This window comes from Equus quagga, chromosome 8 (genome assembly GCF_021613505.1).
Source record: "Equus quagga isolate Etosha38 chromosome 8, UCLA_HA_Equagga_1.0, whole genome shotgun sequence".
NCBI classification, from domain to species: Eukaryota; Metazoa; Chordata; class Mammalia; order Perissodactyla; family Equidae; genus Equus; species Equus quagga.
This window is the reverse complement of record NC_060274.1, coordinates 107,396,337-107,413,496: the sequence shown is the minus strand read 5'-3', so window position 1 is coordinate 107,413,496 and position 17,160 is coordinate 107,396,337. Positions and strand designations below refer to the sequence as shown.

Genomic DNA, 17,160 nt, shown 5'->3' with positions numbered 1-17,160 from the left:
CCACCGAGGTTACTGCTGGGGCCAGACACAGGCACACACAGCTACCTGACATTAGCAAATATTACACTGGTTCTTTCAAAGCAACAGGAATCCCAAAGACTGGAAAGTCAAAAGGGAGGATTCAACAGTTAAAGGAAAAGTTGAATAGTAAGACGCCAAGAGATCAGGGGGTGGAGAGACTGAAGCCCAGGTATAAACCAGGTAAGTGGCCATAAAACCAGCTAATCAACAGCACAGTCAGTTTCCTGGCACACAGCACTCTAAAATGGCTGCTGGCTGGTCCACTTCTAAAAAGTGAGTTCGCCTTGCTCCAAAAGGGAGAAAAATACATTTCTCTGAGCCGAACTCCCAAAGGATGCAATAAAAATGTGGTGGATAGACTATTGAAACAGGGAATTCGTAGGCCAAGGAGCTGATTCTTGCTTTTTACTTATCAAGTTATGAATTCGATCAAGTCACAATTAGGGATAATATTCAGAGGAGGTAGGTGACTATATTTTCTCCAAAAGTCAGAAGACTACTTTTTTTTTTTTAATAAGTTCTGGGTTAACCACAAATTCTCAAATTCTACAATTCTCCCCACCATAAAAAAAGTAGGTGGCCAAGAAATAGGATAAATATGTGGATACCAATTAACTATCTAAGCTATTGTTTCCTTTAATTGGAATTGGCATTGAGATTTAGTGAAAATATTAAAACTTTAAGTCATTTAAATCTTTAAAATTGAAAGATGTAGATAATTTCAATCATTCTTTCAGTACATATTTATTGATCACCTCCTCCTATGTGTCAGGTTTTACTCTAAACACTAATATGTTAACATGCTAAATTAAATCCAATTTGTAATGAGTCAGTTTAAGAAACAACGGTTTTAAAAACAAATAATTTTAAACATCAGCTTCTCTTAACATAAATAATTTTGGCCACTTTAGTGGGAGACCAAATTTATTTAAATTAACTCTTAGAGGTGGTCTCCTTATAGAGGTATCTGCACCTGAAATTTTCTGCAGTCCAGTGGGGTCTCTTACATGGTAACAGAGGACTGACCAGCTGTTACAGAGTTGAGATTTTTTAGGTAATGAAATCCTTGAACAAATTCATTTTGAAGACAGTGCACTTCTATCTGTTTTACATTCTTTCTAACCAGTAACCATTCAACAATAATGCTTAAGTGTTTTACTTCCTACTATATTATTTGAATTTTGGATACAAAGCAAATTTGTTTCTCTTTTTGAAAAGATTCCATATATTTCTAAATTTCCCATTCAATCAAGAAGCAGAGAGCCATTTGGCTAGGAAGATGAAAAAGGTGTTTCTCCACTCGGTAAACTGGACAAGACATCTCCAAAGTCATCCCCAACTCACTTTTCTAAGACTTCTAAAATTAAAATCAGAATTCTAAGAGTATGTTGTTAGCCTTGCCATATACCCTGCTGGCTTACTTCCACTTACTGACTACCCAAGTCAAATAGATTATCTAAACCTGCTCAGCTGGAAGGTTATTTTATTAAAGAATTGCAGGAAACTTTTAAAAAAATCTGCTCCCAAAATAATTCCAGATGAACACAACTGTTCATGTTCACCTGGCTGCTTTACAGAGAACATTCTACCAATTCTTTCAATGTCCTATTTCTGTTTAAACTCCATTCCATAATCTTACTCTCCCTCCACCTAATCCAAAAAGGATCAGAACACCTAATATCCCACAAGGGCTCTGGCCCAGCTAAACAACAGGCACATGTGCACACACAAATATATTTACTGAGTACATGCTGAGCCAGAGCTAGGGGCTTTGCATATACTATCTCTTTAAACTTTCTCAATAACTTACAAATGAAGAAAATAGGGTTTAGAAAGGTTAAGTTAAGGGTTAAGTAAGGGTACACGGTAGGAGAGCCAGGATTCTAACCCACATATACACAACTCCAAAGCCCGTGTTCTTTCCATTCCATTACAAAACATACGGCTTGCAAACAACTACAAGCTCTAAACAAATCTTCCTTTCCTAAAGAGAGTCCCCAGGAGGAGAAGAAAACCACAAGATAGATAGAGGAAAGAGAATATGCAATAGGAAATCTATAGGAATTCAATTAGCACTATGACCTGGAAGCATCAAGCCATTGAGTTCCACAGGCTGATGGCCTAAATACAGGGAAGAATGCTATGCTGTACTACAACCTAAGCCAGGCCAGGAAAGCAGACACAGGAATAATCAAGGAGCAGAAATATCGGGGGGCCCCTCTGCACTCATGTGCCATGAACCCCAGTACTCGAAGCACTTCCAATTACACCTACAGCCAACTGTCCTGGAGCTACCTTCTCAGAATTCACAGTGGCCTTCCACCAGATGTAATCTGATCTTTGGAAAAACTTTAGACTCGGAGAGAACTAAGTACTTTCCTCCTTGCTACTTACCTTTCCCAAGGTAGATCATGCCATACTCTCGCCCCTGGGGAGTTTTGTTTTCTATCGTGAAACAGACTTCCTTCCCAATCAGCTTCTTCCGAAGGAACTCTCGAGCAGGAAATGCCCAGGGCTGAAAGACAAAACAAACGTGTCACATGAGACCTGCCTAGTTCCCGACCACAATCAGTGTTCAAGCAACTTCATTCCTTCAAGAACCTGGCCCTGCACTAGACCCCCGAGGAGAATATAAAAAGGAAATGCACACAATGCAGATCGCACACTTAGGGTCTCGTAAAAAAGGAAGGTCTAGCATTATTTTAACTAGCACAGGCCCTAAAAGGAGGCCTCATAGTTTCCCAGACACTGGCACTAGTACTTTTCCCCCCATCACTCTCTATTCAGAGCTATAGCTTACTTCGTGAATAATAATTGCCAATAGTTTTATAGCACTTACCTGTGCCAGCCACCACTCCAAATGCTTTAGTTTTATCAACCCACTCCTGAATGGGAAGTCTAGGCTCCAGGAACTCACCTAGCCAAAGGGAAGTCATAAATAACAACTACCACTTCCGTCTGTTCACCTCCTTCCAGTTTATAAAGCACTTTCACTGACTGTTAAACTAGCCTGAAACGAGTTCAAGGCACTGCCTAAGCAGGGACAAGGTTCTAGTACTTTTATTTCAGGGTGAGCCCCCTGCTCAAGGAAGAGCCTTGTTCATGGCAATTCTCCCATCTTTTTTTTTTTGAGGAAGAGTAGCCCTGAGCTAACATCTGCTGCCAATCCTCCTCTTTTTTGCTGAGGAAGACTGGCCCCAAGCTAACATCTGTGCCCATCTTCCTCTACTTTATATGTGGGACGCCTACCACAGCATGGCTTGATAAGCAGTGAGTAGGTCCGCACCCAGGATCTGAACCAGCAAACCCCAGGCCACTGAAGCGGAACGTGCAAACTTAACCACTGCACCACTAGGCCGGCCCCCTCTCCCACCTTTTTTAGGGACAGCAGAGTTCAGAAGGGCAAGAACTATTCTTCCCAAGACATTTCTTATTCTACTGCTCTAGACTGAAGCTGCACCAGTGGGATCCTTTCCAGGTCCCAGAATCTAAGGGAAGACACCAATAACAGGCCCTGGTAAGGGATCACCTTGACAATGGTGGTTCTTCTCTCTCATCCATTCAAGACCCTGACACCAGGGGGGAGCCCACACATCCACACAATGGGAAGTAGAGCTCCATGTGATTCCCAGATACTATGCACCGGGATGGTTTTGCCCCATCCTCACCCATCACTTAGACAAAGGGAGATGTCTCCTCTGAAGCAGTCCTGTGAGTCAGCAGCCACTGGACTTGAATTTACAGTCTGGACCTAGCTCAGTCCCCAGTTCCCTTAGAACAGAAATGAGGAAGGAGTGGGTAAGAGTTCAGGGAACAGAAGATCTGCAGGAGCTTGTGTGCAGAAAAAATGCAAAGTATAAAAGGGAAGAGTGGTAGATGATATGCAGACATTGTCTATTATAATCGTTTGGAGCCACAGAGCTCAGGCTACAAATAGTAAAGGCAAAACGGGGCACCTGTGCCTGAGAAGAAAGCCTCTGCTAACCTTTTCAGGCCATGAGCTTATTCCATAGGGTTCTCCAACAAGCTTTTCTAGAAGAAAACATCTGTACGACTTCCCCAAAACCAGAAGCCAATCAAAAGGTAGAAGTCCACCAATCTGCTGGGCTGGTGTTCACAAAACCAGTAGTGTTATATAACATCAGTTGTGATAGGTTCCAGGAAGAACTGATCCTGAGTAAGTGCTCATGAAGACACAAAAACAAGCTCATCCTCACTCACCTAATGCTCTCTCCTCAAAGCACCAAAGAGAAAAAGAGTCAATCACCCATGGGCAATATATAGTTCACCATATTTTCACATCCCATTTCTACTCCTTTCCCCACTCCCTAAAAATGAAGACAGCTACTTGTCACCAAAAAGAGTGTGACAATTGATAAATGAGTCCAACTATCAACCACATCCCAGAAATGGTACTAAACCAACTACCACAGCCAGCCTTGCAGATTTTTATTACCTTATGATCCATTTACTCTAAAAACATCCACAACTATAGATCCAACGTTTAGGATTTAGTTCTGAGTACCACACTAACATCTAAAATTCAGTAACACACTGCTTTCCTCAACACTTGGAAAAGCTCTGACAAGTACTCCAAAAGGAAGCCAGGACTTGGGTAAAAATTCATTTATCAAGGGTCAGTTCACAAGGAAATATCTAGCCCCTCTGGGGAAACCTCCAATTTCTACCAACTAGGCAGAATTACTAACAGCTTTTAAAGCTTTCTGAAGAAGCATCCTTCTCTTAGGACCTTGTATTTTACAGCTGGTCAGTCACTGGGCAGTAAGAGAAAGCTACACTGAAGGTCTTGAAAAGGACATATACCTAATCCTATAAGAAAAAATAATCTAGTTTCTGTAATCTTCCTTTCTAACCAGGCTACTCATGTTGTGTTCCACCCAGGGCTGGGCAAATTCAATAACTGGACAAGATATTAGCTACAAAGAGAGGCAACTGAGAAACTCAGGAAAGTGACTGACCACATCACTCCTCACAAGGGCAACAGAGCACTCTGGGAGAAAATCCTTGTGCAGGTGTCCACATAGACAACAGCCAGCAGGAGGCTACCTGATGGAGAAGGCTATGCCAACAGAGCCTTCCAGAACAACTCTACGAGTCAAGTATAGGGAAATTTGCTCAACGCATTTATCAAATAAGGTCCAGAATGGCCTAATAGGAAGAATAACTGTGATCTGTTCAAATGATTTCCTAGAGCTCCAACTACAAAGCAGAAGGCCATTAAAGAGCTGAGACACAAAATCTCCTCTTCCCTTTAGAATGCCCAACAGCAGACAACTTAGCATCTTGCTCTCCACTCCCAGACCCAAGCAAGGTTCTGATGTCTACCAAGATAAAATGGAATTTTTTAACTCCAATCTTATCGTTGGACCTGGTTGACTCCTGAGCTAGTGGAAGAAGATTAAATCCCACAACAATGTAAAAGCTTAAAGTTGGCTAGATACTTTTGTACCTGGCCCAATGCTCAATACTTCCTGTCCTCTTTCTCTTCTATCATCCCACTGTACCACGTGTGTATGTAACTAATCCCTCTTTGCCCCATCCACGCCACGCCCCCAAATCTCAAAAGCTCCACTGAATGTAGGACTGTGACATTCATTTCTATATTTCTCATGAAACCAACATAGAGCTTCACACATAACAGGAGCTCAATAAGTCTGTGGGAAATAAATATATAATTCCCACAGTGCCCATCAATGCAGTATCTAGGCTGCCTAGAGTAGCTAGGCAACACTGGGGATCAGCCTGCAACAGAGCAGTGACGGCTGGGGACACAGTGGAGCTGCTTTTATTGCCTCAGGACTTAGCAGGGAGCTGAGTTTCTTTGAAAGAAGATATCATGAGGGAAGACAGAGAGTAAGTGAGTGAAATTTGGGACAGTGATACAAAGGGAAGCAAATGAGCACTAATGTCCTTGACTCTCTTTGAAAGTGAAAATACTGGACAACATGCTCTAAAATAACAGAAAGCCAGAGAGAAAGGGCAGTGCCACACTGCACAATCCACTGATCCCCAAAAATGAGATGCTCGGGTTCTTTTCCTCATTATTCATGTGAATTTTATTCACTGTATACCTGCTCTGCATCAGGCATTGACTAGGCACAAGAACAGAGATGAGAGATAAGGTCCCTCCTCTCAAAGAGCTCACAATCTAGTAAAGACATGTCAACATGCAATGAAATGTTAGCAATGCTAAGATAGCACAAAAATGGATGACGAAAGGAGACATCAGTTTTGACTTCTCAGGAGGCTGCCTCTTAAGAGATAGTGGGTGTTCACCAGGGCAGGAGGTGGAGAAAGAACTCCTGATGGAGGGAGCAGCATGAGCCAAGGCACGACCAGGGAGGACTCAAGTGGCGTGTTAGAAGACCTGAGTACTTCAGCATGGTTGGGACTTAGCATCCTGGAGTGGATTCAGTGAGAGAAAACTAAAAGTCAAATCACAAATGGGCTTATATCCCAGACTATGGCATTTAGATTTGTCACAGAGGAAATGAGGAATCAGTGAAGTGTCTGGGAATGATATTGAGCAAAGGAATAAATGAAATTATGTTTCAAAAAGATCCCAGAGCACAGAGAGAAAGGATTAGAGGGGAAGGAGAATGAAGGCAAAGAGACTATTATTTCAATATTCCAAGCACAGTATCAGAATTAACAAAGAACAGGAGTCGTAAGGAAGTTTCAAGGATGGAGAAGAGAGATTTTAAGGAGGCAGAATCTCTAGGTCTTGATAAAGGCCTGAATTTTGGGGTCGGGGCGGGGGGGCAGATGGGCAGGTGAAATGAGAGCCAGAGAAGTCAGGTTTCTGATTTGGGTTACCAGTTGGCATCACTGCTAACTTGAGCCAGAGCAGCTTCTAGCACATGGCAGGGGGAAAATCAGATCATGACAGGGAGGGGAGAGCTGGATTATGAGGACAGAGAAACAGCGAGTACAGCTGAGAAAGTATGAAATCTACAGCTATCATATACTTCACATCACAGGGACCTCTGAAGAGCTACTAGGAGAAACTCAGTGACACAGAGTCACTCTGGAAGAGACAAAAACATTAGACTTATATGAAACTTTAACAAGAGCTGGAATAAGATTACATGGCATCCTTTCAGCTAGGATGGTTCTGGTAAGATTTTATTGTGCCGTTACATAGGATACAGTTAAGACATCTTAGAACAAGCTCCAACGGGCCTCGCGTTTCTCTGTCCTAGATTCTCATCCATGGAAGAGGAAATTAAAACCCAACCCTTCTTTCCTGGAGGCTACACTGCTTCTTCCTTCTGGGGAAATGAACTTGATCAGCTCTAGCCAGCCAGAGTCAACATTCTTCTCTCAGAAGCAGTCACGCTGTTACACAACACAAAATTAAAAGGAAAAGAGCTATTCAAAATGTTGGTCAAGAAAAGTACGTAACACCCAAAATGTGAAAAGTGCTGAGAGAGATGTAATCTTCAGCACTTGGTCTAACAGTACTAGGAGTATTTGCAGTAACAGAGACTAACAAATAGCACTAGTGATCACATTTATTCAGTACTTTATAGGCATGTGCTAAGCACTTCACAGCATCTTGTTTAATCCTCACTGAACAACACTGACGTATACACTATTACCATTCACAATACTTGTGCTCACTGATGGAGCACCAATGAAAAAGAACTGATTTCGGTCTATTTAGTCATTATCCCAAGAACGTGACTGCTGCTGATGGCAGAATTTTGGGTGATTTTTCTCTATTTTCTGTAACACTGCTTCACTATCTTCCTAAATCAAACAAAATACCCTTTGTTATAGATGAAAAAAACTAAATGTTTTCCTTGAATAAAAGATCCCTATGAACTTCTTTTTCTTCTTCATTTCTATGAAAGGGAACAGCACAGGAAAGCGGAGGTCCCAACAACATCAAGTTGGGGCAAAAGGCAAATAATCAGAATCCAGAAATTTCATTTTTGATAGCCAAAAGACTACTAAAAGAGAGAAAAGAACTGATGTTTCAAAGTATAGGAGCTAAGAAGACTAAACAATGCTAAATTAGGACTCATAACAGCTGCCTAGAGAGGCAAGAACTGAATGAGTCAAAGGCCAGCCACAAATAAGGCAAGGTGGCCAGACATTAGAGGGGAAGGAACAGGGGGAATGGAGAAGACGGTGGGGCAGAAGCTCAGAAGCAGTTTCTCAAATCGCCCTAACACAATGGTTCTTAACTACTATTGAGCCACAAGTTGCCTTGAGAAACTGATAAAAACTATCTCCCTAAAAAATGCATATTTAGACAAAATTTTGCAAACAATTTCATGGCGTTCACATGCCTTTAGGGGCGTATGGATGCTAGATTAAGAATCTGTAATAGGGGCTGGCCCCGTGGCCGAGTGGTTAAGTTCGCGCGCTCCGCTGCAAGCGGCCCAGTGTTTCGTTGGTTCGAGTCCTGGGCGCGGACATGGCACTGCTCATCGAACCACGCTGAGGCAGCGTCCCACATGCCACAACTAGAAGGACCCACAACGAAGAATATACAACTATGTACTGGGGGGCTTTGGGGAGAAAAAGGAAAAAATAAAATCTTAAAAAAACAAAAAAAAGAATCTGTAATAAAACGCAGGCTTAGTATGCTATCATTTGTGAAAATGAGCATGTCTGCTTGTGTAGAGAATAAATATCTCTGGAGGAGACATAAGACCCTAGTAACATCAGCAGTCTCTGGGAAGAACAACTAGATATTTCATTGAACATCCTTCTGAATGTTGAACGTGAATGGAGAAATCAAATATAAATAAAAGGGCTCTGTCATAACCAAAGCCAACCTCGAACAGCTGAGACTACCTGGGAAATGTTCTAACTGATTCCAAGGGAAGGAGGAGTGAAGACACCGACAAACCTGAAGAGGCTCTAAGCCTATGGGAAAGCGCATGAGAAAAAGCCCACAGACTAAGACTACTGCTCAAGGTAGTGAATGTAGAAACCGACGCAAGCCACTATGGGTATGTCCAGTCATCGGTCCTGTGATACAATACTCAAAATATACAGAGAAGAGTGAGCAGATCAACCGTGCACCAGTCACAGGGGAGACGGGGCTATTAGCAGGGTCCACAGCCTCCACGAGGCCTCAGGAAGCACCTACCTCGTCGGGGGTATCTTTCGCCTCAGGTTGTGTTGCAGCGGCCCGGCGGGCAAGGTTTCCAGCTCGAATGTTGCTAAGGTTGATCTGCCTCTCAGGAGGAGGCCCACCACGAGGCTGCCCTCGGACAATGATGGCACACCCTGAGAGGACCTAAGTGGAGGGAAAAAAAGAGAAAATTAGCAGTCTAGAGATAATATCGCCATAATATAGGTTGTTCAATACTCTATCTCCAACATCTAGAACGGTACTTGGCACCTTGGTGGCACTCAAATATCCACTGAATGACTAAATGAATAGGATTATTTTTACTTTTATAAGAGAAATACCTACATAAAACCTTGAGCCAGATTCTGAAATGACAGACCCACAAATACAAGTAGGACCTAAACAAACAACAGAAAATTCATAAAACACTTTTTGGGGTGAAGAGGTATGTGAGACATGGAGACTAATAACCTTTCTAATTTCATTCCAACAAGCACCACCACTGTGTTCTTTTCAATTATTAAGAATTTAATGCCTCCATATACACATTCCATTCTAGGGTGGAAGCAAGCAAGGGAAGGCCTAAGAAAATGGGAAGCTGAAGGAAGAGGCCCCTACACACCATCTAGAAGGAGCTGAGTGTGCCCAAGGCTAATGTGGAAGCAGTGCAGCCAGAGCCCAGCGCTCACGCTTCCATCGTAGACAGTGCTCACAGCCTAGAAGTAATCTAGAAAACCCTTGCTCTACATGATTAAAACAGAAGAAATTAAGAAGCAGGTCAAGGCTCCCAAACGCAGTAGCTCTTTTCATCTCTATAATCAAAGGCACCAGGCACAGAACCCACTTGCAACTGTGAAAAGAGCTCTGAAGCTCACTGGTATTTAACTTTAAAACATTTTTAGGGGAGAAAAAGGGAGGATTTCAAGTGGGAGAAGAGAAGAAGAGGCGTACAGAAAAAATGACAAACATCACCCAAGCTATTCAAGCTGTCATTGTTCAGCGAGGCACGATTTAACGAACAAGTGGGCTCCAGTGCTGGCTTCATAAGATCCGAAAGACGCTCATTTCCGTGCTTCAAAACAAGAAATAGCTGCCAAAGTTAGTAGATAGAAGGTTGGAGAGTTCTGCCAAGATAGAGCCCCGGGGTAGACAAGACCATGGAGTTCTCTGTAAAGGAATGGTCACTGGAAAGGAAGCTGAATCAAAAGAAGAAAGGAAGGAGCACAAAGAGAAGCCACTCCTACATACATGTGCTTAGCTGACATTTCTCCCTCACTTCTCCACCTCAACTAATGCTTTAAGGTGTGAAATATTAACATAAATACAGAAGTAAATTAAACAAATATGTCCATGTTAAAAAATAAGATAAGCAAACAACTGAGTAACCACCGTCCAGGTTAAGAGCTAGAACATGCCAGGACCCTGGCTTCCCTCTGTGCTCTGCTCTGCTTGTAGCCCCTTCTCTGTCACCATCATCCTGACCGCTGTCAACATCCCCCCTTGTTTTTCTGTACAGCTGTACTAACTAGGTGCACATCTCTACACAACATAGTTTCGTTTTTCCTATTTCTGAAGTCTATATAATGAGTCTACTGCATGACTCCATCAGTGGCTTGCTTCTTTTGCTCTTTCTGTCTTGGTAAAATTCACTGACATTAATGTTAAACACCAGTTTATTCACTTTCACAGCTGTATGGTATTTCATTGTATGCTTATACCACTATTCATTTACCCATTTCACTATCTTTTTACAGAAACTCTGTCCAACAAATACACACATGCCAATTCTTTAAGAAATAGTGCTCTGATTAATGTCGCAGCATCCCCAATGTCCTTGAGCACATAAACCTTGGTCTAAATGGCTCCTCCCTGGCTGTACCATGACACCATCTTCCTTATCCAGTTATAAGTCGTGCTCTTCATTCTTATCCTTTCTGACCAAGCATTATCAGCAATTAAACTCTACAGCTTCCAACCAAGCAGGCTTGCTAACAGCCTTTCCTGAGAACCCATGCCATGGGCATCATTCCTGGAAACTGACATTCTAAAAAGCTAAGCTTTCAAACAAAGCAAAGCCGGGAAAGAACAGGTATACTAGGGCAGAGGATGCTTGGTGTTCCTGAAATGAGAAGGGCCAAAGGAAGAAAAGAAAAAGAGCCTGGATCTGATTCATTTATAGTCAATCCTGTGTAAGTGGCACCAGCAAGAAGAGCATACACTGTAGAATACCTGCGGTTGAAATCATTCACACACAAACTCCAAATGCGGCTGAGGAGAGCCAAGCTGCATACAGCACACAAACCAGAGCACCTGCCTCCAACGCCTGCTCCTCAACTTCAGTCACCTTTTCACAAAAATAAAGCACTCCCAGGAGACCCAGTACCTCTTGGTAATAAGCCCAGTTGGGAAAGCGAGGCCCTTTTACAAGAAAACTCACCTTGGCTGATCAAGGTAAACTCTGATGAGTGAGCACTAGCCCAGGCGAGGAAACAATCCTTATTTCTCAAGTCTGAGAAAGACCACCACAAAGCTCAAGAACAGAAGGACTAATGAGAAGACCCCCACTTTCCCCCTAAATATCAGGAAGGTGTTACCTCTAATGCCCCCACCTAGTAAACTAGATCCCTAGGAGGCAATGGATCTATGACTATTACCCTGGCCCCATTAAGGGCTTTGGCAAACACCTTGTGCATAGCAATTTTGCAAAACTTCCTCTGTACATCCTCCCCTCTCCCTGAACGCTATTCTGAGGACTACTGTCAGAACTTCTTTGCATTATTGCACCAAATATGCCAGACAAGTCAATGCTTGAATCCATATTAGAGAGAGATGACTTTTACTTTATAGGTTGGCCCGACACCTTTTATATTACTGAGTATACAAATTCAAGCAGCAGTCACCAATTCAGCCTCCTAAGCAACAAGAACAGATATTCCTGTTTCCCCAGGAGGAGAAGACAGACGTGTACATCTTTCCTATGGAACTCTCCTCCCGTCATTTGGCCATGGTCTTGGTGGAGAGGTAGGAGAAGACTGAGTCCGCAGACCATTAAGAAAGGAATAGGGGCCGGCCCAGTGGTGCAGTGGTTAAGTGCGCACGTTCTGCTTCGGCAGCCCAGGGTTCGCCAGTTTGGGTCCCGGGCACGGACATGGCACCGCTTAGCAAGCCATGCTGTGGTAGGCGTCCCACGTATAAAGTGGAGGAAGATGGGCACAGATGTTAGCTCAGGGCCAGTCTTCCTCAGCAAAAAGAGGAGGACTGGGAAGGAAGAGGAGGCTGGCCCAGTGGCATGGTGGTTAAGTTTGCATGCTCTGCTTCAGTGGTCCAGGGTTCGCGGGTTTGGATCCCAGGAGCAGACCCAGCAGTGCTTGTCAAGCCATGCTGTGGCAGCAACCCACATAAAATAGAGGAAGACTGAAAACAGACGTTAGCTCAGAGCCAATCTTCCTCACAAAAAAAAAAGAAAGGAAGAGACCTGTCTACAATGGAAGAACTAGCTTCCTTCCTACTATTTATAAAACCTGAAATAGCTCAAAACACACTATACCTCCTTTTTGCTATCTCTCAATTTCATCTTCCAAATATTGCTAAATTCCCTCTACCTGTCTTACTTGTCAATAGCCTTTTTTTTTTTTTAAGATTTTATTTTTTTCCTTTTTTTCCCCAAAGCCCCCCAGTACATAGTTGTATATTCTTAGTTGTGGGTCCTTCTAGTTGTGGCATGTGGGATGCCGCCTCAGCATGGCTCGATGAGCAGCGCCATGTCTGTGCCCAGGATTCGAACCAACAAAATACTGTGCCACCTACAGCAGAGCATGCGAACTTAACCACTCAGCCACAGGGCTGACCCCATCAACAGTCTTTACTCAAGTTCTTCCTCAATAAAAACATTTTAATGGCCTTCTCTTTTCTAAGGTCCCCCACCAAATAAAACCAAGGAGAAATAGCTTCTGGGGGGAAAAAAAAATACTTACAATGTCTTTAACTATGAAAAAGACCAAGAGTCTATATATCGACCTTAACTTGTATCTCCTCTGGCATCAGAACAAGTCATTTTTCCTCTGTGAAAGACCTGACAGCTAAGTTGATTATTTTTTGTAATTTTATTCATTGATTGATTCATTTATTTATGCAACACAAGTTTACTAAGTATCTACTATGTGCCAGACATTGTTCTAGGCAAGTGGCGTACCTGAGTGAACTAAGATAGACCAGAATGTCTGCTCTTGGAGACGTGACATTCTAAGTGGGGAGAGACAGACAATAAAGACAGCAAGTAAATAAAATTTACCATTTGTTTATCAGAATTTTAATTTCAGAATAATAATGTTAAGATTGAGAGGAAATTGTCACGGGTAATTGTTCTGCCAAAGCTGTACTGATTCATGTTGCAAACTTTCAGGGATGTGGTAATTATCCTTAATTGTTAATTTATAGGGCATAGAAAGCAAATCATATGGTAAGTGCTTTATCCAATTATATTAATAAAATGACATGTTCTAGAAAAATGATCTTAGCCCTACCTGATATAGTAGGAGGTCTGTGGAAACAGCTGTCACAATGAGTCAATTTGATTGAGGTTATGGATTAGACATTTCTCAGCTCTGCCAATAAAGGTTGCAGAGGGACACAGTGTGATTCAGAGGACCTGGCTTCAGGGCACAAGGCGGGTAGTGACAAAGGCTGAAACAAGCCAGCTGAGAAGAAAAATGGGGACTCAAACTGTTCAAACCCACTTATAGGTTTACTGGGAGATTCACCTACAGTGAAACACTTTATAGGAAGCCACTAAAATGTTGCCCAGCAACAGCACCACCACATTAAATCTTCACTAGATCCTGATAAATGATTTGGTGCCTGTAACTCAAACTCCCAGACCACAGACACCAGAAAACAGAAAATTTCTTTTCGTATGTGAGGAAGATTGGCCCTGAGCTAACGTCTGTTTCCAATCTTCCTCTTTTTGCTTGAGGAAGACTGTCACTGAGCTAACATCTGTGCCAATCTTCCTCTATTTTATGTGGGATGCCACCACAGCATGGCCTGCCAAGCAGTGCTAGGTCTGTGGCTGGGATCTGAATCTACAGATCCCAGGCCGCAGAAGCGGAGTGCGTGAACTTAACCACTATGCCACTGGGCCGGCCCAGAAAACTTGTTAAATAAAAACCTAGCTTATACTATACTTAGGACAAAGAAAGTGACAGTACAGAAATCCATAATTATGTCGACTTAAAGCCAGCATTTTTTTCACAGCACCAAGAGCAAAAATCATCTTAGCCTGAGAATAGAATCTCATTAGCTGAGAGTGTCTTATTAGCCCTGCAAGGAGGACTGGCTTAACAGGTATACCGCCTGTTAAGATCTAACAGAAACATTTCAGCAGTATCTGTCAATATGAAGACCCAATATAAAGAATAAGGACAGCTACCTGATGAACACTAAAATGTTACAAAAAGGCCCAAGATAAACCCATATATTTGTGGTCAATTAATTTTCAACAAGGGTGCCAAAAAAGATAACTCAATTGGGAAAGAATCTTTACAACGAAAATGTGCTGGGAAAATTGGATATCGACATGCAAAAGAATGAAGTTGGACCACTACCTCACACCATATGTGAAAGTTACCTCAAAAAGTATCAGATACCTAAATGCAAGAGTTAAAAACTATAAAACTCTTAGAAGAAACCATAGGTGTATGTAAATCTTCATGATCTCCGATTAGTCAACAGTTTCTTAGATATGACACCATCTTAGAAAGCAAAAACAAGATAAACTGGACTTCATCAAAATCAAAAACACTGTGCTTCAATGGATACTATCAAGAAAGTGAAAAGACAATATTTTACAAAACATATCTGATTATTCTAGATATGAGACCCATAAGAACTAATATAACTCAATAATAAAAAGACAACCCAATTAAAAATTGGGCAAAGGATTTGAATAGACATTTATCCAAAGAAGATACAAAAATGGCCAATAAGCACAGGAAAAGATACTCAACATCATTAGTCCTAGGGAAATGCAAATCAATGTCACAATGACATATCACTTCACAGCTACTAGGATGGCTATAATCACTAAGACAGACTATAAACAAGTGTTGGCAAGGATATGAAGAAATTACAACCTTTATACATTGCTGATGATGCAGTTACTTTAGAAAAAAGTCTGGCAGTCCCTCAAAAGTTAACCAATGAGTTATCATATGATCTAGAAATTCTACTACTAGGTATCTACCCAAGAGAAATAAAACATGTATACAAATGTTCCTGCAACACGGTTCATTAGAGCCAAAAAGAGTGGAAGCAACCCAAATGTCCATCAACTGACGAATTTGATAAAATGTGGTATATCCATAAAATGGAATATTATTCAGGAATAAAAAGAAATGAAGTACTGATGGATGCTACAGCATGGATGAACCTTGAAAACCTTAAACTAAGTGAAAGATGCCAGAGAGAAAAAGCCACATATTGAATGATTCCATTTATATGAAGTATCCAGAATAGGCAAATCCATAGTGACAGAAAGTAGATTACTGGTTCCCAAGGGCTAGAGGAGGGGAGAATAAGGAGTGACAGCTAATGGGAACAGGGTTTCGTTTTCTTTTGAGTACTGATGAAAATGTTCTAGAATCAGACGGTGGTGATAGCTGTGTGAATACAGTAAAAACCACGGAATTGTATACAGTAAAAGGGTGAATTTTATGTGAATTTATTTCAATAAAAAAATGTTACGGTCCAATGCGGAAGTACAAAAACCTGAGGACATAAAATATATATTTCACTATAGAGGACTTCCATATCTTGCAGGAGGATTAGATACTTAGCTGAACAACACTAACAAAAATGTTTTTAAAAGGCAGCTGACTCAGAACCCAAAGTCAGGCATGGTGACTCACCACAGAATGGAGGGCTACTGTAAACTTTCAAGTCCTCTAGAAATAACAAGGTAGAAGTCACAGGAAGGAAGCACAACTTAGTGAAATCTACAAAGCTCTAAAAAGGAGGAAAATGGCTGAAAACAATACAAGCTTTTTCTGAGAAACAATACAGCAAGTAAATGAACTCTCCCTCTGCGGCACAGAAAGGAGAGCCAGGAAAGTCAGTGGGCTGAAAGGTCCACGGTGCCATCTGGAAGCCTGCAGCTGCCACAGCGCACAGGCTGCACGTGGAGGGGCTGCATGTCGGAGTGACCAGGAAGCAGGCCAGAGACTTCTTTGGGCAAGGTGTTTTCTCCCCCTAAAAATACATACCATCGGGGGATGCAGAAGGAGCTGTTGTGGATAGGGTAGGAAAGGTTTTATTAAACACACTTTAATGAAGCAAAAAACTTCTAAAGAAACGAAATTAAAGCAAGACTAAGGAGAACAATTTAAATTGGGAAATTTTCAGAAAGTATACCAGGAAAAAGCATCCTGGCAGCCAGAGCTGTTGCCTCCACAGGAAGAACGATCTCTTGAAAATTAAAAAGTCATTTAGACAAAGAGCAAGCAATCCCAAAAGAACATGAGCTGTGTGGTCTGGGAGGTCTTTCCCAGTATCCCTGCCAACGCAGCCAGCTTCTTCTTCCTCTGGCAGGCACAAGAGGCAAACCTAAATTAGAGGGCCCAGCATTCAAACTCAATAAACTGGAGGCCCACGGCCTCACAGCACGCTGCTTCACTTGCTCTGGGAGCACCAGCACATTCAGCAGAGACAAGCAGAAGCGGCTGCTCCGGGGCCAGCTGTACCACAAATTGGGCCTTGGTTTGGAAATAGGAAAGTTTAAATCTCAGAGGGACTATAACGATCTACAGAGAGAGGGCAGCTAAAAGAGCACTTAGTCTGGGCCTCATCAATCTGAAGTCCCTCAATCCTGATGTGCCACTATGCCACATGTAGAAACAAGCATTTGGGGAGCTGGTGTCTATTAAAATGGTATCTGAGGTTACCTGTTGATGAAATCTTTTTCCCCAATTAAAATGTCCATTTATAGGGGCTGGCCCCGTGGCCGAGTGGTTAAGTTCGTGCGCTCCGCTGCA

At 42.2% G+C, this 17,160-nt stretch overlaps 1 protein-coding gene across 1 annotated transcript in view; it reads right to left on the bottom strand.

The window, feature by feature from the left end:
- The window catches only part of SND1 (staphylococcal nuclease and tudor domain containing 1), a 402,639-nt gene that overhangs the window by 364,447 nt on the left and 21,032 nt on the right, over positions 1 to 17,160 (bottom strand). Inside the window, exons 2-3 of the mRNA XM_046669618.1 lie at positions 9,149 to 9,298; positions 2,416 to 2,536 (exon numbers count right to left, since the gene is read on the bottom strand). Coding sequence (XP_046525574.1) covers positions 2,416 to 2,536; positions 9,149 to 9,298 — 271 coding nt within the window. The remainder of the gene's footprint in view (positions 1 to 2,415; positions 2,537 to 9,148; positions 9,299 to 17,160) is intronic.